The following is a 22,531-nucleotide window of genomic DNA, read 5'->3' on the forward strand; positions in this document are numbered from 1 at the left end:
CAAACTAACCGATCTTGACCCTTATTATTTTGTTTTGGAGTCATATCTAGTATTCAGAGTTGGTCTCCATTTGCTCCCGCAGCCTGCACTGAAACAGTGCTTTACCCCTAGATGTCCAGTCAACTGCTGCGCCTCAACGCATTTCGGGAAGAACCAGCTAGGGTTCCTATTTTTCCTTCAACTTCTGCTTCATGACTGCCTACTGAGTGATGGGTGGTTCACCTAGACGCCCTAAGTTGTGTTGGACACTCCATCAATATTTCTTGGCAGATCCTATTCACTTCATCTTGGCAAAATGAACACGCTTTATGTCAGACATGCCATACCAATCAAAATACCTAATTACCAACTGGATTATATTACAAACTTAAAAATATAAAAGGAACATATTTTTGTTTGAAGCCAAAAAAAAAAACTTTTGGTAGATAAAATTTGATCTTATGTTATTTAATAAGTCATCAATGATAAACTCATCTATGGGTTCTGATTAAGCAAAAACCACTTGCACATAACATTTTTTGAAATGGTTTAAGACAGGAGGGTAAATTGTTTAAGACCTACCAATTCCCACGTAAAAACATTGTTTGTGTGTGCGTACGTGTTTGTGAAATCAAAGTTGCTGCAATTGTGATTTACCAATTATAAAGTTGCACACTTTTTCCAGAACTCAACTAAACCTTTTCACAAATGCATGACTGCCCTTGACAGTATTACATGGCAAAACCACACTGTCCCTCTAATAAGCAAGTCCAATCTGGTTATGTTCATGGTAATTCGTGGTTATGGCATAGACAGATAAATGATAAGCTGTGGCTGGCAACTCAGACCTACTAGCAAGGCTCCAACAACATTGTTCAGATTATGCAGACCAACAATTCAGAAACAGCACAATCATTAAACAAGATAACTACATTAAGCGTTGAAGACCATACAAATTTATTATATAAAATAATATAAGCTTTGATCAACATGCTCTTCTTCCATGGACCTGCTACAAAGAATATTCATATTTACTCCTAGCATGAATAAGTCTAGCTATTTCAAAACAAAGGTGAACCGTCACTTGCATATCTATCAAAACTGCATGAAGATTTCCACTGAGAATGATCTTTAAATGGTACAGTGATCAGCCATAAGATGAACTACATGACCACTCATCTCAAATTCCCTTAGTTCCGAATTATAAGACGATTTTCCTTTATGAGCAGCAGTAAAGGTAATGGAAAACCAAACACATTGCAGTCTTCCCCTCTCAAGGAACAACAGAAAACAATGAGATATTTATCAAGTTGACTAGCTTTTAGTTGTTTGGACCACATTTGGTCTAGGAATTCTCTTATACTCATAGTTGTTTATGTCCACCTTCTCCTGCAGGGCCTGTATGCAAGAAACAAAGCAATTATACAAATTTACGCATTACCTTTGCACCCCAACCCTCCCCACCCACAAAAAAAGAAAAACCCCACCACGATCACAATAAATAAAGGAGGAAGAGAACATAGCAAACTAACTTTTTAATAATAAATAAAGGAGAAGAAAATAAAGCCCATCAATCTGCAAAATTATACATACCTTCAATTCCTCTTCTAGTGAAATCTTCTTAGGTTTCAAATTTTCCAGAGGTCCAGTTCTCGACAATGCCTTTGTAGTCTGAATAATTTCCCATGCACTGTCATCCTTCACCTTATCCATGTCCTTACTGGATGAAAGCAAAGGCCTCTAGTGAGAAAGAAACCCAATCCCTCAACCTAGAAACATTAACTCGAGACAAAGGGATTGCTAGTTGGATAAAAATTGACAGCTAATTTGAGCCTAAGAAATAAAAAATTGCACTTTTGGAGGTATATAGTGCATGTACCCTACTGTATGAACTCAAAAGACAGACCAGATCGTGCATCAACTCAGGGATTCAGGAACAAACTGAATCAGCATGTAGGTTGACCAAAAAAGGAACAAATTGGCCAAAACTCGTACCCTGGAACTAGTACAATTGAACACTATTGAATTCCTGAGAATTTCAGTCATCATCTGTATGGATGATAACTTGTATGATTGTATCATGTTGACACTACCACTGTCTAACTGTTGCGTGAGTTCATTCAGAAACCCACTGCTGTACCTCCACAACATAAAGGAGAATTTTGAAGATTCCTATGCATTTAGTAACACCCTCAAGACCCAGCAGAAACATGTAGCAATTTGTAGAGAGAGAGAGAGAGAGAGAGGAAACAAAAGATCACTACTTGCCTCCCTTGTAGAAGTTGAGCAAGGCCCACAACACCGAAGACAGTAAGTGAAATAAGTGGAAGACCATATCTAAGAAATGGACTTCTACGGCCCCATCTTTTAAAGGCTGCAGCTGATTCCTTTATCTTGTCAGAACCAGGGAATGCTAAGCCAACTTTGTTAGCAGAATCCAAAGAATTACTCATCATCAATCACCACCATCCACCACTTGACCCTGAAACAGGACTAACATCAAACATTTCAACTTATGTTAAGAGTCATAGATATTAAATTCAAACAGAAAGCTCACAAGAAAATTTTTAACGCTTATAAACTAAAATAGATCATTTTTGTAAGAAAATAATCAGTTTTTTTCCATGAGGAATGGGGAAACCACCCCCCGAGATCAGAGGCCTAGTTGCGCAGGCTATGCCCATCATACTTACGGTCTATGTAGTCAAAAGCACTAGATGGTGCCTAGTTGGTACACCCCTAAAAAGACTAGTAGAGGACTAAGCAGGACTAATCGAACTAGTTGGTACCTTAATTAATATATATATATATATATATATATATATATATATATATATATATATATATATATATATGTTTAATTCTTTTGGTAATAAGTTGTTTTTATCGAAAAGTCCACAATTACACATGCTTTCACAAAATATATAACCAGAATATAAATATATATGTATATAAAATATATATATATACAATTATTCATAACATATTAAGTATAATCAACAAAACATGATTTCAGCCTTACACATAAAAATTGATTATAACAAACACACACATTTTATTCATAGAATAATAAAAATATATACGGCATGGGGAAGCGCATTTCCACAATGCATTTTTCGGAAGCAAGAAATGTGGCACTTCCAAAACGTGCTGGGAAGCGCCAAAAAAAAATGGTAAGCCACACTTCCCAATTAGGGGAAGCTTGCTTCCCCTTCTTTTTTCATTTTTTCGTGTTTTTATTTTTCTTTCTTTTTTCTTTTTTTTCGCTTCCCCCTCGCTTCCTAAGTCGCTTCCGAGAAGTTTCCTGATTCGCTTCTAAGTCGTCCCGCGCTTCCCGCTTCCTAAAATTTTGAAAATGCCTCTCTTTCTGCTTCTGCTTTCCCGACTGGCAACTCTGATACACACACTTTTCACCTTACACAAAAAAAATCATAGTAGCACAACAACACATACATATATAAATAACACTTTTCGCCTTTCACAAAAAAAATCATAGAAGCACAACAACAAATACATATATAAATAACAAAGTACATCATCAGTCACACTAAAAACATGCTTTCAAGCTTTTATAGAAAAAATTACAAAAACCACACATATATCTCACTTTCAGCCTTTAACAGAAAATTTCATCAAAACATAATCATTTAGAATTAACCCCCTTCCTTTGTATAGTTTTGAATATATATATATATATATGAAATAATGACAATAATAAATGCCTAAACTGCCCTTGCACCTAGGCGAGGCAGATTAGTCACTGACTAGGCACCTTAGTTGATGCCTAATCAGCAAAATTGATACCTTTTAAGGTACCCACCTAAGAATTGCAAAGGCTAGGCGTTTTACTTACGCCTAGGCCAACTAGTCGGCTCTTTTGACTACATAGCTTACGGTCACTTTCCTGGCGGTGTGAACTCATGGCGCACCCCTTGCCCCCAAGTAGGGGTGTCAACGGGTCGGGTTTGGTTCGGACTAAGGTGAAACCAGACTTGGACCAGATTTTCGGGTATTGTATCGGGTCGAGACCCAGGTCTAATCAGGTCTACTATAAGATAAACCATACCCAGACCCGATAAGAACTACATGAACCAGACTTGGACCATAACCAGTAAAATAAGATTTTTTATCGTTTTTACATTAAAAATTTGCGGATCTTAATCGGGATTCGGGTCAGGCCCGGGCATGGTATAAAATTACACAAACTATACCTGGGTCCATGTATTAATCAGACCTTCGGGTCCAGACTCAGGTCTTCTTATTTGTCACCGTACCTGGACCTTATAGGGTTTGGTCTGGGTCGGGTCCGGGTAAACCCAACCCATTGACACCTCCTACCGCCAAGGAGTCGCCTTGATTCGGCATGAGCAAGGGACATAATTCCCTTGTGCATTCTTATACAAGGGGCTGATGCCCTTCAAAAATGGTTATATCATACACAGTTGGCCAACCAACAAAGGGACCTAGCAAAGAATGGTAAGGTAATATTGCTGGGTAGTGGGAATGCGGGATCCTAGGTGTATCAGGATCTACAACTAGGAGCTCAAATTTCCAACTTATCTTAGTCCAGTCTTGAGCTCTCACCCATCCTGAGGTCAGGAAAGTCAGCCCTCTCAATGCTTTTTCTAAATTCAGTTTGCATCACAGCTTCAAAACTGATTTCAAACTAAGGGTTCTTCGCCGATGCTAAACCTCAATAAACAGATCAGCATAATGAAAGCATATGCACATTGCAAAAAGATCCTTTGTTCTTCAAAATTTTCAGCTGTGCAGACGGAATTTCTGGTGGAGTGGTGAAATGTGTGAGGAACTATTGCGCTGGGAGAGGACAACCTGTTGTTCCTGCTCCTTTGGTCAAACATCCACTGCTTAAGTTAGTACATTTTGCATTACTGTCTTGCAGATGATTCACCCACTAGGCTTTTACATGTAAGTTTACTTCACTATAACCACTGTAGCTCTTGTGTGCAGCAGCTTTGTTTCTCCTCCCTTGTTACAAGAGGTGAAGCATTCCTCAAATCCAGTCATGAGTTTTTGGTGCACTACTTGTCATGAAAGAGCTTATTCATTTACCACCTATATTACCTGGACACTGATATGTGTGTCAGTGTCAGACACGAGTACAAAGTGTCAAACATGTTGAGAAGGAAAAAATATAAAAGAAATCACAAGTTGTAAAATCACTGAAGTTTAGGTGAAGAATTCTTAGGTTCTTTTAAAGAATAAAACCAAAGAGCATTTTTGGTCTAGAGGTAGACATCATTCACAATATAATTACTACTTGGAGAATAAAATAAAAAAAGTTCATAATGTACTAAACACAAGTTTTCAAGTGTCCATACACCAGACATGGAATCTATGACACTTCACACAATGTTAAGTGTATTCAATAGTGTTGGACACTTTGAAGTTTGAAAATAGCCATGTTAGGGATTGTCACTGTTGGTGTCGAACACAACTGGACAGTGATAAATAAGTTGGACCTCTAGGAGTAACACAGATTAGCACCACTTTTGACTTTTTTTATCAACCTTCCAATTTTGATCACTTGTTATCTTCCTTTTCTTCATCTAGTTTAACTTGCAAGCTAGATCCCAAGACTCCATCAGTATGCCCTCCCTATTACCATTTTAGACAAGTCATATTCTCACATGGATCAAAAAGTCACATTTTCTATAAGCTTTGAAGCAATTTTGACTGAACAAAGCTAACTAAAAGATCACCAACTAATTCAATGGAAATGAAACATTTGATCAAGTTTATCTTATTAGGGTAATTCTACCAGCATGTAAATGGGTTTCTAAAGTGAAGACCTCTTAATTGTGGCCACAGGATACACATAATAGCAATAGGGCGTTCACTGGGAAACCTTTGGTGAGCAAAATACATATTTTTCTTGCTATAGGTTGAGTCACATTGCAGTTGTTAATCAGCAATATGCCACCAATGCATCTTTCCATAAACCTTTGTGTAAGATGTTAGTGCAGATTTTTCATCTAAATTTAATTTACCATGGATGTTATAGATTTTTTGTTTGATTCTAATTCCCCATGGATGTTTGTGCCTCCGACTTTAATAATATTGACGTGTCAAATTGACACCAAAATGTGTATGATTCATTAATTGGGTAGTAACTCATGTTGATATTCATCATAAATAGGCTCTTTGCGTATTTGTATCATGAACAAGAATGTTGTTGATAAGTTGATAACGAGCAATGACATAATATCCACATAGAATGACACATGGCACATCATCTCTCAAAATCCCATATCGTTTTTACACTGCCAAAACTAAAAATCCATCATGGCGTTCATGGCTACACCCCCAAACACCTTGCTCGATGCCACAACACATTATGGTGGCTAAGGATCTTTCCCAGCCATACTTGAGGAATATGCTCATTCATTCAACATGCCAGGTAACAAAAAAGTATTGATTTCAGTAAAACTCACATGAGAGAAACACAAAACAAATATTACCCGATATATATAGATACCCAATACAAATGATTTTTACAGCACATTTCAGTTCATCTTTTATGCATCCAGTACAAACTACACATACATAATCACAACTACATACACACGATATACAAATCTCAATAATCATGAACAAGTCAGACAATTAAAGGCACCATCAATCACAGGCTCTTCTTTGTATGTGATAATTTAGAAATATTTTCAATTTTTGCACATACATTTTCACTTGATGCTAAAATTGTTCAGGAGTTGTTTTCTGTTTCTTCAGATAGGTGAAACGTGTATCAGAGAGAGGGGGATAACCGCTGGCCCCTTGTCCGGACAGCAAGAGAGACAGGAATAGAGAGGGGTCGACCGGAAAAGGAGCCAGTCGGCAGCCCCTTTTCTGGAGAGAGAGAGTACCTTGAATATGTTCTGCTTGGGCCTCCTTGCCCTCTTCCTTAGCTCATGGAGGGCGGTGTACAAGCAGAGACTAAATCCTACCGGGAGTGAGATCACTAGCAGTGAGAATGCTACTGGGAGGGTTCGTCGGAATGGTGATGGGCGTCGAGGTAGGCTTCGGATGGAGGGTGTTGAAAAAACAACCTTGGCGTCAAAACCGTGCATTGGGGAGGGTTCCCAAAACCTTCCTCAATGTCGAGGATTTAAAAAGACCTTTGTTCCAAACGGTGCTACGCGTCAGGCGTCGCGGTTCCTGTGAAACCTAGTTGAACCGTTGCACCGAAATCCTACCAAAACCCGGAGCCCATTTTATGTCCCCATATCAGACCTTCCGTTCATGGTCTTCCCTGACCCGATCACACACACAGAGAGAGAGAGAGAGACGAAAGTAATTCAACATTACCACTCATGAAGATCAACAAAATGTTGAACACATGAACTAAACAAGAGCAAAAGCCAAAACAAATAAAGAAAGCACAAGAGAAAAGAACATCAGACAGATAAAATGGGCTCACGCCGGAGCCGCTTGCCCAGATTGCGACACACTCAAAGAGACCTTGCTAGGCATTTTTTTCTTCAAGAAAAGGTAAGAGCTACCAAACAAGGTGATATGAGCATTAGGGACTACTATAGTGCCCTATCCTCTTTATGGGATGAACTTATCCTTCTCGAACCGCAATGGGAAGGAAGTGCTATTGCTATGAGACAAGAGCAAATGGAAAAAGAGAGGTTCTTTCAATTTATTCATGGGCTTCGTCCCGAGTTTGAACAACTTAGAGGATCTCTACTTCATAGAGCCTCTACTCCTCTAAACGATATTTTGGCCGATTTATGTCAAGAAGAAACCCGTTTGGCCTTGAAAAGGGATGTTGATGAAGTACATGCCGTGTCTAGACCCGGCAACAATGTAAGATCATATAAACCACCACATTTTTGGAAGAACAATGGTGGAGGAAGGAAAATCATTTGTCATAATTATAATGAACCGGGCCATATTCGTCCCGATTGCCCTAAATTCAAGAAGAAGGTAGCTTCTGTGGGAGAAACTCCTCCAATCATCAATGAAGATTCAAAGAATGATGGTGACATAAAGGATTCCATCGCTCATCTAACCGAAACTCTCCAACAATTTATGAAGATGAACGCCTCTACATCATCATCCTCACCTTCCACTTCCGGTGCCGCCATTTCTTCATTCCCAGGTATGTCTTCTTGGATTCTTGATTCGGGTGCCTCTTTCCATATGACTCCAAATGCATCACTTTTGTCAAAACCAAGTCTCAATAAGTTTAAATCATATGTATCTACCGCCGATGGAACTTCTTTAAATGTTGAGGGTATTGGAAACCTTGAGAAAATTTATGACCAAAACAAAGAATTTTTTGTTCCCAAAATCCGAATCATTCCAAAACTTAATCTAAATCTTTTCTCCGTCTCTCAAATTACCGATTTTGAGTGTAATGTCTCTTTTTCACCAACCCATTGCTATGTGCAGGATCTCCGGTCCGGGAAGCGGATTGGGCAAGGCCATAGAAGAGGGGACTTTTACTATATGGATTTTTTGTCTTTGCCATCCAAATCATTTTGTAATCATGTTCAATCCAAAGATATTGAGACTTGGCATAAGAGACTTGGGCACCCTAGTATTTCCAAATTGTACCTTTTTCCATTTTTGGAAAAATTTTGTAATACAAATACATTTACATGCAATGATTGTATTCTTGGGAAAATTCACTCTCTTCCATATTCTCATAGCAATTTTGTGTCAAAAAGGCCTTTTGAACTTGTGCATTCCGATGTATGGGGACCGGCACCCGTTATGTCCAAAGGAGGCTTCTCTTACTATGTTTCTTTTATTGATGATTTTAGTAGATACACATGGGTTTATATTATCAAGAATAAATCTGATGTCTTCACTAATTTTAAAGAGTTTCACGCTCTTGTTCAAAACCAATTCCAACACAATATAGCCATTTTTAGATCCGACTCAGGAGGAGAATATATGTCTAAAGACTTCCAAAATTATTTTAAAACAAATGGAATTTTACACCAACGATCTTGTCCTAAAACTCCGCAACAAAATGGTCTCGCGGAAAGGAAACATAGGCATTTAATTGAAACCACAAGAACTCTTCTTGTGTCTAAATGTGTTCCTACAAACTTTTGGGCCGAAGCTCTTCTTACCGCAACATATCTTGTGAATCATATGCCCTCTTCCTCTTTGAAAAATGTTTCGCCCTTTGAAAAATTATTTAAAATTACTCCCGATTTTAATAGATTAAGAATCTTTGGATGCAAATGTTTTGTACTTAGTTTAGGACAAGATAAGTTGTCACCTAAAGCTATTGAATGTGTGTTCATTGGCTATGGTGAGAATCAAAAAGGCTATAGATGTTTTGATATTCGAAACAATAAATTATATGTGTCGAGAAATGTAAACTTTATTGAAGAACAAAATGGTTTCGATATCCACACATCTAAGGAAGACATCGATTATTCTTTTCTATTTGACTTAGCTCCTAGAATTGAGTCTCCTGAGGCTATTTCTTGTGATACTAGTTGTGATGGAATTTCACATTATAATGATATACAACAACATGATAATACCTCCCAAAATGAAAACCTTAATGATATAAATGTCTATACCCGGCGGATAGGAAACGAACATCAACCTGCTATTGACAGATACTCTCAAGACTTCTCTTTAGAAGAATCTACTGACAACAATCTACCTAGGAGATCTTCTCGTACAAGTAGGCCACAACAAAAGTTTGTGTCCTATGAATCTTTTTCTCCGAATTATAGGGCCTGTCTTATGTTAATTCATTTGTATCACGAACCTATCTCTTTCAAGGAAGCTAAAGATCACCCACATTGGATTGAAGCCATGAAAATCGAACTAGAAGCTCTTAACAAGGCCCAAACCTGGAGCATTATTCCTCAACCTTTAGGGAAGAAGGCAATTGGGTGTAGATGGGTATATAAAGTCAAAACTAAATGTGATGGGTCTCTTGAAAGATACAAAGCTCGTTTGGTAGCAAAAGGCTATGCCCAAGAATATGGGATTGATTATGAAGAGACTTTTGCTCCCGTGGCCAGAATGACTAGTGTACGAACCTTAATTGCTTTAACATCCATCAAACAATGGCCTATATACCAACTTGATGTTAAAAATGCTTTCTTAAATGGAACTTTATGTGAAGAGGTTCTTATGGATCCTCCGCCGGGTCTTGAAATTGGGAAAGGCAATATTCTAAAATTAAACAAAGCTCTTTATGGGTTAAAACAAGCGCCAAAAGCGTGGTATGATCTTTTTAGCAAAGTAGTTCTTGATAATGGTTTCTCCTCATGTTACACTGATACTGCTTTGTTTGTTAAATCTTCTAATGAATACATAACCATTTTGTTATTATATGTTGATGATATGATTATCACAGGTAATGATAAGAAAGGTATTGATCTTATTAAAAATATTCTTAAGAAAAATTTTGATATGTCTGATCTGGGTTTTTTGAGGTATTTCTTAGGAATTGAAGTTGCATACTCCCCCAAGGGGTATGTCCTATCTCAGATGAAGCTTGCCTCTGATATTATTGCTAGGTCTGGGCTAACAAATGACAAAAGGGTGGAGACTCCAGAAGTGATCAATGCCAAGATGAGAGTCAATGATGGCACTCCTTTAGCAGATCCCACGCCTTATCGTCAATTGATTGGATCCTTAACATATTTATCTATTACCAGACCTGACATTTCCCATGCAGTTCATAGTGCAAGCCAATTTCAGATTGCTCCTACCACCACTCACATGGCAGCAGTAATGAGGATTATCAGATATCTAAAAGATTTCATAACTAAGGGAGTATTCTTATCCTCTTCTTCACCTCTTACTTTACTTGCGTATACTGACTCTGATTGGGGGGGGTAACCCCGATGATCGTATTTCTACCACAGGTTATTGTGTGTTTCTTGGGGAGTCACTTATCTCCTGGAGGTGTAAAAAGCAGCGTAAAGTTTCTCTCTCATCTACTGAAGCCGAATATCGTGCGATGGCTACTACCACCACTGAGATTATATGGTTAAGAAGCTTACTTAAAGATATGGGTGTCTCATTCTCAACTCCCTCAAAGCTATGCTGTGACAACAAGAGCTCCATTTATATCGCTAGCAATCACACTTTTCACGAACGAACGAAGCATATTGAGATGGACTGTCATTATGTTCGAGATGAGTTTTTACGAGGCACCATTCAACTTCCATATGTCCCTACCGAATATCAGTTGGCGGACTTCTTCACCAAAGCTTTGCCTTCGCCTCGCTTCTACTTCCTCCTCAGCAAACTCTCGGTGATCTCACCATGTGTTTGAGGGGGGGTGTTAAAATATGATGTATATTTATATATATATATATATCTATATACATAGATTACAACACATACACATATATATAATATATATATGTCTATGTGTCTATCTATATATATAAATATATATATATATATATATATTTATTTTGTAAAACCCGATAGGGGTATTTCTGTCATTTCACCCTGTACACGCATATCATTGATATGCTTTTCTCTTTTTCTTTTTTCCTTTTTTCATTTTCCTTTTTGTTTTTTTTTTTGTTTTTATTCACTTGAGAGGGGTCCACATAGAGTCGTTGGACCCCTCCAACGGTCATAAATATGACCGTTGGGGGGCTCCAACGACTCTATGGGAGCCCCTCCTTGGGTCTCTTGCTGTGTATAAATAAGGGGCACAGCCCCATGTATTTCTTAAGCTTCTTTTGAAGCATTCTATGAAGTGAGATATATTTTTTATCTTCTTTTTGTGCTTGACCACTTTTGTGGTTTATTTTGCCCTTTAGTGGCATCTTGTGTATGTGCGTGCTTTCGTGCTTTCGCTTGGAGACGTTGCTCTTTTCATTTGGCACTTCATTACACGAACGCCAACCAATCAAGTGATACTTACCCTTGAGTTGACACCCAGACCATAGAAAGCCTGCCAGCAAGCGCGTCAACTGCTTCTCTACTCCCACAGGCATCACAAACATAGACATGAAAAATTCTGGAATAGTTGAAAGAACATGTCTGCCTAAGGTTAGACGGCCAACGCTGGAGAGATAAGACGACTGCCACGAAAGCAATTTGCACTTCACTTTTTGAAGTGTCGGAGCCCAAGCAGCTGAAAAGAGGTGCTTCACTTGTAACGGCAAGCCAAGGTACATAATAGGCAAGTCAGAAATAGTGTAATTAAAAATTCTTTTTCCAGCTGCAAGCATATTGGCATTAACATTGAACATGGTAATAGAGCATTTGGTCTCATTTAAAGAAAGCCCAGATAGGGAGAGAAAGAACTGAATGATAAGCTTGAACCTAAGCATCTGTTGAACATTTGCACGACCAAAAATGATCATATCATCAGCATAAGTAAGAATATGACCCGGGAAGTCAGAAACCTGCAAAGGATCAATGAAACCTGATACAGCAGCCCGCTTAAGCAAGACCGCAAGACCCTCAGCAACTGCACTGAACAACAAAGGCGATAGGGGGCACCCTTGCCGCAAACCCCGCCCCAGCTTGAACCAGTCTCCTCTAATACCATTGATATTTAACATGGCCTGAGCATTTGAGACCAGCTCTCTCACTCAACCAGAAAAACGACGACCAATACCGAAATCTGCTAACATTTGAAATAAGAATGAGCAATGCACAGAGTCAAAAGCTTTATGAAAGTTTAATTTAAGGACAAAGTAAGGTTGACCGCTATGCTGCAAGGAATGGACAACCTCGAACGCCATGATGAACGAGTGTTGGACCCTCTTATTACGGATAAAGGTGAACTGAGAGTCTGAAAAAATCTGGTTAGCCACCGATTTCAGCCTATTCGCCAAAACCTTGGCAAACATCCGATAGAGAGCACTCATAACTGAGATTGGTCGGAATCGAGAAATATCAGTGGCCTCATCATCTTTCGGAATGAGTGAAATAATAACAACATGCAAATGATAAGGCAGTCTGGAGTTATGATGAAACTCATCAAACATGCTCACCACGTCTGATTTAACACAGTCTCAAAAGATTCTAAAAAAGTCGACATGAAACCCGTCAATGTCAGGCGCTTTCCAACCCGACAGATCCTTAATGGCCGTAAAAATCTCATCGTCAGAGAACCTTCTTTGCATAGATCGGGCTTGCTCATACTGAATTGAGTCAACTAGGATATTACCAAAGACACCCTCCGTAGTTGACGAAGCAGAATATAAATCCTTAAAGTATAGCGAGATTGTCAGATTAACGTGTTAATTGAGATAAGAAACACCCTCAATGAAGATAGAAGGAACAACCTTCCTCCTATGACGATGGGAAGCATATGAGTGAAAAAATTTAGTGTTGCCATCACCAGCCGCAAGCCATTTCACCCTAGACCTTTGCTTCCAACGAATTTCCTCTTTGATCCTCTAGCTTTTCAAGAGCATAGTTAATTTTAAGGACCTGGCCTGGAGACTGAGAAGTTGCAAATCAGAAAGAGAGTCAGGAGAAGACATAGATTGATACAACGCAAAAATCTCTTGTTCTCATGCGGCTATCTGCTGATATTTCTCCACCTTACGACTATGAAGCCAAGCTTTGATATCCTTAGCTAGACGAGAAAGCTTATTTTGAACCCCACCACCACCGTATATATATATATATATATATATATAGAGAGAGAGAGAGAGAGAGTTGCTACTTGCTAGTATTCAAGAAGGTGCTTATTCGCTGGTGGTGCTGGTGACGAAGATTGGAGGCCTTCGACGGCCTTCTCCTCCACTCTTCTCCCTCCGCATGTACCAAGACTGCCTTTTTTTAGCTCACGTTTTCTCTCACTTCCTAAAGCCCCACCACCACCAACCCTTTCATTTTCTCCCCTCTCACCTATTAACGAGTGTTTAGTAGTATCCGTGTATCAAGATAAATGAAATGAACTGGGAATATTCCATGGTGAATAACAACGTAATATCCTAACCTATCCTGTTTCCTAAATAAATGGTTACTTCCATTCAAATCCCTTCTAAATGATCGATAGCCTTGTGATTTTCATCTATTACCTTATCTCCAAGTTAAGCAAACTAATAGTTGGTTAAAAAATTTAGAAGAAAACCTACAATTCAGTTTTTTATACTAAATTGTTCCTCTCTTTCTCCACGCCCAATAAAATGAGTCTTATGATCCTATTCAAAATGCCCACAAGAAAGATTCCTGATGTCACTCAAACAAAACACTCCATTCCCTTCCACTATACCATATACAATCAGGCCAAGTTTGAAACCATCATCTTATAACTAATTTCTAAAATTACCATCACCTGGATCCATACAAAGGTTCTTTTTCCTCACAAACTTAGATGTCCTAATGCACACAAGGAACCAATTATACCAAGATGACAAACCTAATGTCACGATAACAATAACTCAAAATGTAAATCCATTTGCACAAAAAGAAAAAAAATGAACATCCCGTATACCACAATAAGACCAACAATAATTTGGGTGGTTGGCAACCATCAACGACGCAAACTCATCCTCGGAAGGACCTAAGATTTTATATATGAGCAAACAGAAACACAAAAAAGAACAAATGGAGGAAAACCTGTGCAAGTTTCGCCTTCTCAAGTTGTTCACCTGGAGGAGACGATGGGGAGATAGAATCAGAAGTGGAATCACGAAGAGGGGTTCGGGAAGGGAATCGGAAGGGGGGAAGAGGTGAGAGAGGAGAAAAGGAAAGGGTTGGTGGTGGTAGGGCTTTAGGAAGTGAGAAAAGGAAAGGGTGATGGTCGTGGGGCTTTAGGAAGTGAGAAAAAAGAAACCCATGGTGGTCGCCGGAGCCCGCCAGAGCACGCTAGAGGTCGCCGGAGAGGGAGGAGCAAGCGAGCGAGAGAGAGAGGATTTTATATTTCACAAGAACTCAAAATTATCATTTTACTCTTTCCAAAACAGATTCCTTTATTTTTCTCGGTAATAAAAACATCGAAGGCTAAAACTGTCCAAGCACTCAAAAACAAGAAACTCGATCAGGAAGCGAGCTTCCTCATTAATGAGAAGCTTCCTTCCAGTTAATGAGGAAGCGCGCTTTCCATTAATAGGAAGCACACTTCTCATTTAAAATTATCGCTTCCCTGAGGTTCCAAAACGCACGTGTTCCGTCCTCATGTGTAATCCTTATCCGATGGAGTTGACTTCTATAATGTTGTAAGTAGATGCCTTTTAAATTTCCTTTGGAATGGATTATAATTTTATTTATTCATTTGTTGATTTTTCTTTGTTTCTAAGCAAATGAAAAAATCATTGACAAAATAGAGAGTAATAGATCTTAGATTATAGCAAATACTGTGGCCAGCATAAGGCAAAAAATGAGGAAATGAAGGTTGTACACAATGAGGGTAGAAAACCCAATATATAATCTACTAAACCAGTGAACTAAGGCTTGGCAAAAAATGATAGTTCTTACTTGTCCATCTCATCTTTAATAGCCCATTTGTTTTTCCAGTGCACATTTCACCAAGAATTGAACAGCCCATCAGTGCCATTGTTTAGACGTGAAAAGATCAGGTGCAATGATTGCACAGATATTGGTGCCAGTGTTGTTAAATGCTCGCCTTGAGGCACAAAAGACGCGCCTCAAGGCGCCAGCCGGAGGTGTGAAACATTATACTTTTTAATTATATAATTAGTTTTTTTAGTTTCTTAGTTACTGTTATATGTTTTTTTAAAGTAAAGAAGAAGAAGACATTATATTTTTCAGTTATATAATTAGTTTTTTCAGTTTTTTAGTTACTTTTATATGTTAATCTCATATTTTTTTAGTAAAGAAGAAGAATACATTATAATTTTCAGTTATATAATTAGTTTTTCAATTTCTTAGTTACTTGTATATGTTAATCTCATATTTTTTAGTATTTATTCCAGATTTTCTATTTCTTATTGGTTGTTGCTTCATCAATAAAGTAATTTTTTATTTATTTATAATTTTAGATATTTTTTTAGTTTTTTTAGGTTTTCAAAACAAAATATTGAGTGGAGCACCTTGCGCTTTTAACAACACTGATTTGTGCATTAAACACCTGATCACCTTCCATCATGAAATAGGGTCTGTCAGGGACCCAAGACTTATGAAGGGCAATCGGGTGATTAATGGACAAATTTTTGTGCAATCATATTGCACCCGCTCCGGACTCTTGTTTAGACCAATTCTTCTCTGTCATTATTATCCAACTGTTGATGATGTACGGATATTTTTGGTGAGCCTTATGGATGTTCAAGAGTTTGGTCATATAAAATTAGTTTGAAAGAGGTGTTCCATAGAATAATAGCAAAGCAATTCAAGTTCCAATTTCAAACTTGCCACCACTAAATTTGTCTGCTAAACGATATCGTTGGTGAGACTTATGGGTGTTCAAGAGTGTGATGATACAAATTTGTAGTTTGAAAGAGGTATTCCACAGAATAAATAGGAAGGCAATTCAAGCTTCCAATTTCAAACTACCTGCAACTGAATTTGTTTGCTAGATGATGTCTCAACTTTCTAAAAGATCCATATCATATTGCTCATATCTATGTTCTACTGCATCTTTGGACCATGATGACAGTCTTTCTGAAAGTACAGTCCGAGCATTGCCTAACACTGTATCATCTAACCTACAAAAGTGGCTTATAAAAGTAGGTTTGAATGGACAGAGATCTTTTCAACAGTTATACTATTTGGTGATTTGTATATGCTTGCATAAGTGTGCATATTGAAGAGATGCATAAAATAAAATAAAAAAGTTGTATTTCATACTTGAAACTATTTGGTTGTTCTAGAACAAAACATCTGGGGGCACAGTTGGAACTTCCAAGGTTAAAAATCCAGATGCTCGTCACTCTTATCCAACATAGGTAAGTGTTTTGGTACATATGCATGGTTATCTTGTCTCCATGATAAAGGCTCAATATTGGAAAATGTGCTTGAGAACATATACCAATTCAGGGTGTTGTGTTCTCCCTGAAAGACAAATTCACCTGTTCGGGTGTGTACCAAGGAATATCTTGGGATCCACTATAATTCATATGTCAATGTTATGTATGATGATTTTATAATAAAATAAGATATGAAAAAGGTAGATATGTGTTTGACAAAAATATTTTATCATAAAATAGATATTTGTTTGACGAAAATGTTTTCCCGTGAATAGCTTTGCATATTCTCGCAATTCTTATCATTGCTTTGATTTTTAACTTGTTTTATAATACATTGTCTTTTTCTCGTTCTTGCTTTTGTGTTACAAAATATTTTTGGGTTTGTTCCTACATCGTAAAAGTGATTTATCATGTAGCCCATCGGCTCTTTCAAGGGGACATTGCCTGAGCTGAAGTTTGTGAAGTATATTCTCAAGAGTACACCATTGCTAGAGTTTCTAAGAATCAACCTCAGTCTGAAGAAAATGGTGTAGTGGGCTGTCATTACTAATGAGCTCATTTATTTTGAGAGGATGTATCCTCAGCTGCACATAGAATCGCTTTGCAGCAGAAAATAAACTTGATGATGAACGATATGGATGTTTTTGTGATCTCTTCTGTAAAAATAGGAGTCTCTAAAAGATAGATATGTGTTTGACAGAAATGCCCTCCCATAAATAGCTTTTCACATTCTCGTGAGTCCACATTTCCACGAGTCTAGGTTTTGGATCACCCTTTGACAACGCACTATATGTTGTAACAGAAGCTCCCTTTGACGATGCATCATTTATCGTCGTCTACTGCTGTCGGAGCACCCTTTGTCGTTGTATATTACCATCAAAGCACCCTTTATTGTCGTCTGCTCATGAGAAATAGTTGAACTACCAGAGAAATCAACATTTTGTCTATTGTTCATCATGATACCAGAGTGCAAGCATCGAACTGAGTAGACAGAGAATAACAATTTATAGCAGAGATAATGGTGGCAGTGTCAAACTGATTAGACAAATAGCAATGATTTACAACAGAGATCAGATTAGATAGCAGCGATTTATAGTAGAAATCAGACCAGAGAGTAACAATTTACAGTAAAACTCAAATCAGATAATAGAGATTTACAATAGAAATCATATTAGAGAGTAGCGATTTACAGTAGAGATCAGATCAGAGAGTAGCGATTTACAGTAGAAATCAGATCAAAGAATAACAATTTACAGTATAAATCAGATCAGAGAGTAGCGATTTACAGTAAAGATCAGATCAAAGAGTAGCGATTTATAGTAGAAATCAGATCAGAGAGTATCGATTTATAATAGAAATCAGATCTAATCTCTGTTGTAAATCGCTACTATCTGGTTTGATTTCTACTATAAATCACTACTCTCTGATATAATCTCGACTGTAAATTGTTACTCTCTTATCCGATTTTTATTGTAAATCGCTACTCTCTGATCTGATTTTTACTGTAAATTGTTACTCTCTGATATGATTTCTACTGTAAATCGCTACTCTCTGATCTGATCTTTATTGTAAATCGCTACTCTCTGATCTGATTTTTACTATAAATCGTTACTCTCTGATCAGATTTCTACTGTAAATCGTAACTCTCTGATTTGATCTTTATTATAAATCGCTACTCTTTGATCTGATTTCTACTGTAAATTGTTATTCTTTTATCTGATCTTTACTGTAAATCGTTACTCATGATCTGATTTTTACTTTAAATCACTATTTTTTTATTTGATTTCTACTATAAATCGCTACGCTTTGATCTGATCTCTGTTGCAAATTGTTTCTCTCTGTCTACTAAGTTTGATGTTGTCATCATTATATCTGTTGTAAATCGTTATTCTCTGTTTATTCAGTTTGATGCTTTCACTTTGGTATCATGATGAACAATAGACAAAATATTGATTTCTCTAGTAGTTCTACTATTTCTCACGAGCAGACGATGATAAAGGGTGCTCCGACGATAATAGACGACGACAAAGGGTGCTCCGACGGCAGCATACGACGACAAAGGGTACTCCGACGACAACAGATGATGGCAAAGGGTGCTCTGATGGTAGTAGACGACAACAAAGGGTGTGTCATCAAAAGGAGCTCTTGTTACAGCAGATGGTGCATTGTCAAAGGGTGATCCAGAATGTTAAGGGCAAAATATTGAGCGAAGCTTTTGTTACAGTAGAGAAGTTTACTGTTTAGGGCGAAAATAGAATGTTTGGACTTTAAAGAGTTAAGATCATCCTCCATTTTCTAGATAGAGGACATTTTTGTCTTTTTCTAGAATCATCGTTTCATGACGGGAATGACGAGAAAGGGTACTTAAGTCTTTGCAACTGCACCGAACTCTGATGATAATTGATGCTGACACACAAGGATACGAGCCCCACGTGCTTACATACGTGGCGCTCATTCGAATCCCCAAAGACGCACCTGCGTGTTCGGGTTGGGGGGGGGGGGGGGGGGACATATAACCTGTTTTGTTTTTTCAGCAAATAATGAACGTGTTGGGCATGCAAATGACACTAATTTTGGGTACTCTGACCAACTTTTTTCCCAGCAAAGTATGTGCTCCTCAATACATGTATAGCTTAAAGCCTTAAACTTTCCATTTTGAAAAACCAGTTATGCTAAAAATGGTTGCATTTTTTTGTTGCTTCTGTCTTGGTTTGTCTTTCAAGAAACCGCTTAAAGACAACATTAAGAAGAAAAGGAAAAAAAAAGGAGAAAAGTTGAGCACTTGAATCTAGTACGTTCTTTAGCTATTCCAAGGGCTTGTTAAGATGTAAACAATCAACAACTTCTTAAATTATGGATCATGGAAACTACAATATTTTCATTTTCTCTTCTGGATCCAGAATGAACTTTGCGAAAGTTCCTCATTGGTCAAGAAATATGCTTTGTTCTTGTTAACATAACCATTTCTGTTGATCTGGTGCTTTTTCTATCTGAAAAGTGCCCATATATTTTTATGATTTTGCAGGCCTCAGCAAATACCATTCTGTCTCATTTCTTAGGGCTTCTTTTCTCATTGGAACTACTACGTTCAGTGACCTTACCGCTGGACCTAAGGTTGCATAATCTCTTTCCTAACTAGCTCAGGATGGCATGGCTCTCAGGTGACTACTGATCGCAACCGTTGTTAGCTGCCCTGATTTCAGGGGCATCTTCTGCCAATAACATTAGCACATTTATGGTTGGAATCTATTCTCAACAGCTCACGAGCAATTAGTTTCATATACTTTTCAATATAGTTTCTGAAGTACTGAATTTACTGTCAAAACTGTCATTGATTTCAAACTCTGAAACAACTTTCAGCTCCTATCCAAAAGATATTAGGCTCCGTTTGGAAACTAGTAGCTGGAGCTTGAGTTAATGCAATTGGTAAAAACTTGGTCAAACTGCTTTCATGGTGGATGTTTGAAATCTGGTAACTGGGATGGGTGTTTATGCATTTGGGATGAGAAGTTGGGTTTTCTCCCCTTTGTATTTACACTAAAGAATGGAATTGATAGCCACCACCTCGTAGAGGTGTTAGATCTAGCAGCTACCACTTCTTCAAATGCATAATCTCCATCTGCCTACCAGTTTCCAAATGGAGCCTTATTGGTTTATTGCTTGAATATTGGCGCCTTTCTTTCAAAAAGATTTGCAACATGTCAACAGTAACATTCTTTGGTTTGTATTAAATTGGACCACACGTTCAGCACTAGATCACATGAATCTAAAGGAACCCTGATGCATGTGTGGTATTATTTATGGTTGGATTTTCCTGTGTTTTACAGCCAATAGTTGTTCATCAAACCTCAGCTCGGAAAGCAGTGCCACAGTGGTTCGGAAAGCACCACCAGTGGAACTGGCATGATGTACAGGAGAGAAATTCAAGGCCCTGTTTGGAATCTGGTAGCTGGGATGGAATCATGTGCGTTTATGCATTCGAAGCAGCAGCAGCTGCCAAATCCATTCTTTAGTGTAAATACAAAGGAGAAAGGGCCTCACTTCCCATCCCAAATGCATAAACGCCCATCCCAGCTACCAGATTCCAAAATGGGCCTAAAATGTGATTAATGTAATTCCTTCGTAAAATAACTGAACCATATTGTAGGGCACTCATGACTGAACAGTCTGTAGATAGAAAAGTCTGGTCATGGTTGTACTGAAGGTTTCTCCTATGATGGTAACTAATGTTAAGTATCCACTCTTAAGTCGGGTATGTGTTGTATTTCTGTTTTTTAATTGTTACAGTACGATGAATAGCTGACTTAATAAAACTACATTTCACTAAAATCATAATGTTTCAAAAAAAAAAAAAATATATATATATATATATATATATATAAATAAAAAGCTAAAAAATATAATATGCAAAGGAAGGGAAGGAAGGAAATAACTGCACGTGCATACACACACACATACAATTGGTTCCTTCTAACCAGGATAGAACGCCCCGATGCATGGGCCACTCAGTTTTCAAAGTTGTAGGCGTTCTTTGCTGAATCTGAGTCTGCAAACGTGTTGATCATCATCTATGTACTAGTAAACACGCTTTGGATCAAAGTGGTTCAATGAGAAACTGACTTTTATATTATATAAAATTAGGGAGGACAGACAAATTACTCATAAACCAAAATCTGTTGTGCTATATCTGTCGATCAGGTAATTGTTCAACAGATCCAAAACAATGAAAGACATTAACCATTTATACTAGATCAATGTAGACATTTTTTATCAATGTGTTTTTTGTCAAGAAAATATAAATCATGCCTATAAAAAAAGCAGAAAAAATAAGCAGCTTAGTCCTGCAAATATTGGGTAGTAAAGTAACATAAGTGGATCCCACCCAGCATTTTAGCTTAAGAATACACAGATCGATTGTGGCCAATGCCTCAACACTCTAGATCTGTTGATTCGTTCAAGATCACCACTCATCGGCGTTGGCATCTTTTATTTTTCTCATTAAAACAGTGTAAAATCACCCAAGTGACACCAACACTGATACAGATGAAGGATATAAATGACAACATGAAACCCAATAAAAACCACTAACTGAGCATTGGACATGGGCGTGCAGAAAAGTTGACCGTCTCAGAGTTGCTGTGATGCCAGGGTTTGTTTAAGCTACTGTCGATGAACAATGGAACATGAAATTTGCCCAATAGAGATTAAAGGAATTATTCGTGCTTACCTGTTAGCAGAATGGCGAAACTATTCAGACATGCTACGGAAGACTTGTGGCTAACCACAGTATTTTATTGGAAAAAAGCCGTCTTAGAAAGTGTTTCTTCAGTCACTGAAAAAAAACTGCCTTCATAATTTACTAAGTTCATGGAGAAGAGCCTACAGAATCACTAGAGCTTTTTCTCTTAGCCAAGTTCATGGAGAAGAGCCTACAGAATCAGTAGATTTTTTTTTTCTTAGTCCTGTATTCTACTTTCAACATATTTTAACAGTCTATCTATCAGAAAAGTGAATAAGTGGTAAAGTAAATCTGGCAGAGCTAAGAGCCTAGTCTCTTAGGCATGCTCAAACTGAAGGAATCCACACACCTAAGCATTGCTAGGAAATCACCTCCACTAGACCTAGGCAAGCATTGAACATCGATCCCAGATCACAAGCCCATAACATTCATCACAGCAAGACATACTGGAACA

General features: G+C 37.9%; 1 protein-coding gene across 2 annotated transcripts; it reads right to left on the minus strand.

Moving 5' to 3' along the window:
* Positions 1–875: 875 nt before the first annotated feature.
* Positions 876–14,835, minus strand: LOC149844531 (cytochrome C oxidase assembly protein). 2 transcript variants are annotated; one of them, XM_089994744.1, is made up of 4 exons: positions 14,533–14,835; positions 2,248–2,461; positions 1,573–1,699; positions 876–1,377 (listed from the first exon to the last, which is right to left on the minus strand). In XM_089994744.1, exons 2-4 carry the CDS (start codon positions 2,433–2,435, stop codon positions 1,294–1,296), a joined length of 399 nt encoding a protein of 132 aa, XP_089850870.1. In that variant the 5' UTR covers positions 2,436–2,461; positions 14,533–14,835; the 3' UTR covers positions 876–1,293. The 2 variants fall into 2 exon arrangements, with proteins under 2 accessions (XP_089850870.1, XP_089850866.1); XM_089994740.1 differs by having other exon boundaries at positions 2,248–2,472.
* Between the last annotated feature and the right edge of the window lie 7,696 nt (positions 14,836–22,531).

The sequence above is a fragment of the Nuphar pumila genome, chromosome 2 (assembly GCF_984573655.1).
Source record: "Nuphar pumila chromosome 2, dmNupPumi1.hap1.1, whole genome shotgun sequence".
Lineage (NCBI taxonomy): Eukaryota > Viridiplantae > Streptophyta > Magnoliopsida > Nymphaeales > Nymphaeaceae > Nuphar > Nuphar pumila.

Excerpts from the sequence above, each read along its gene's own strand:
- LOC149844531 (XM_089994744.1), bottom strand. The coding sequence starts at position 2,435 with ATGATGAGTAATTCTTTGGATTCTGCTAACAAAGTTGGCTTAGCATTC. Across the intron at positions 1,700-2,247 it reads GCTCAACTTCTACAAGGGAG|TAAGGACATGGATAAGGTGA; the intron begins GCAAGTAGTGAT and ends GCTTTCATCCAG. Across the intron at positions 1,378-1,572 it reads CACTAGAAGAGGAATTGAAG|GCCCTGCAGGAGAAGGTGGA; the intron begins GTATGTATAATT and ends TCTTGCATACAG.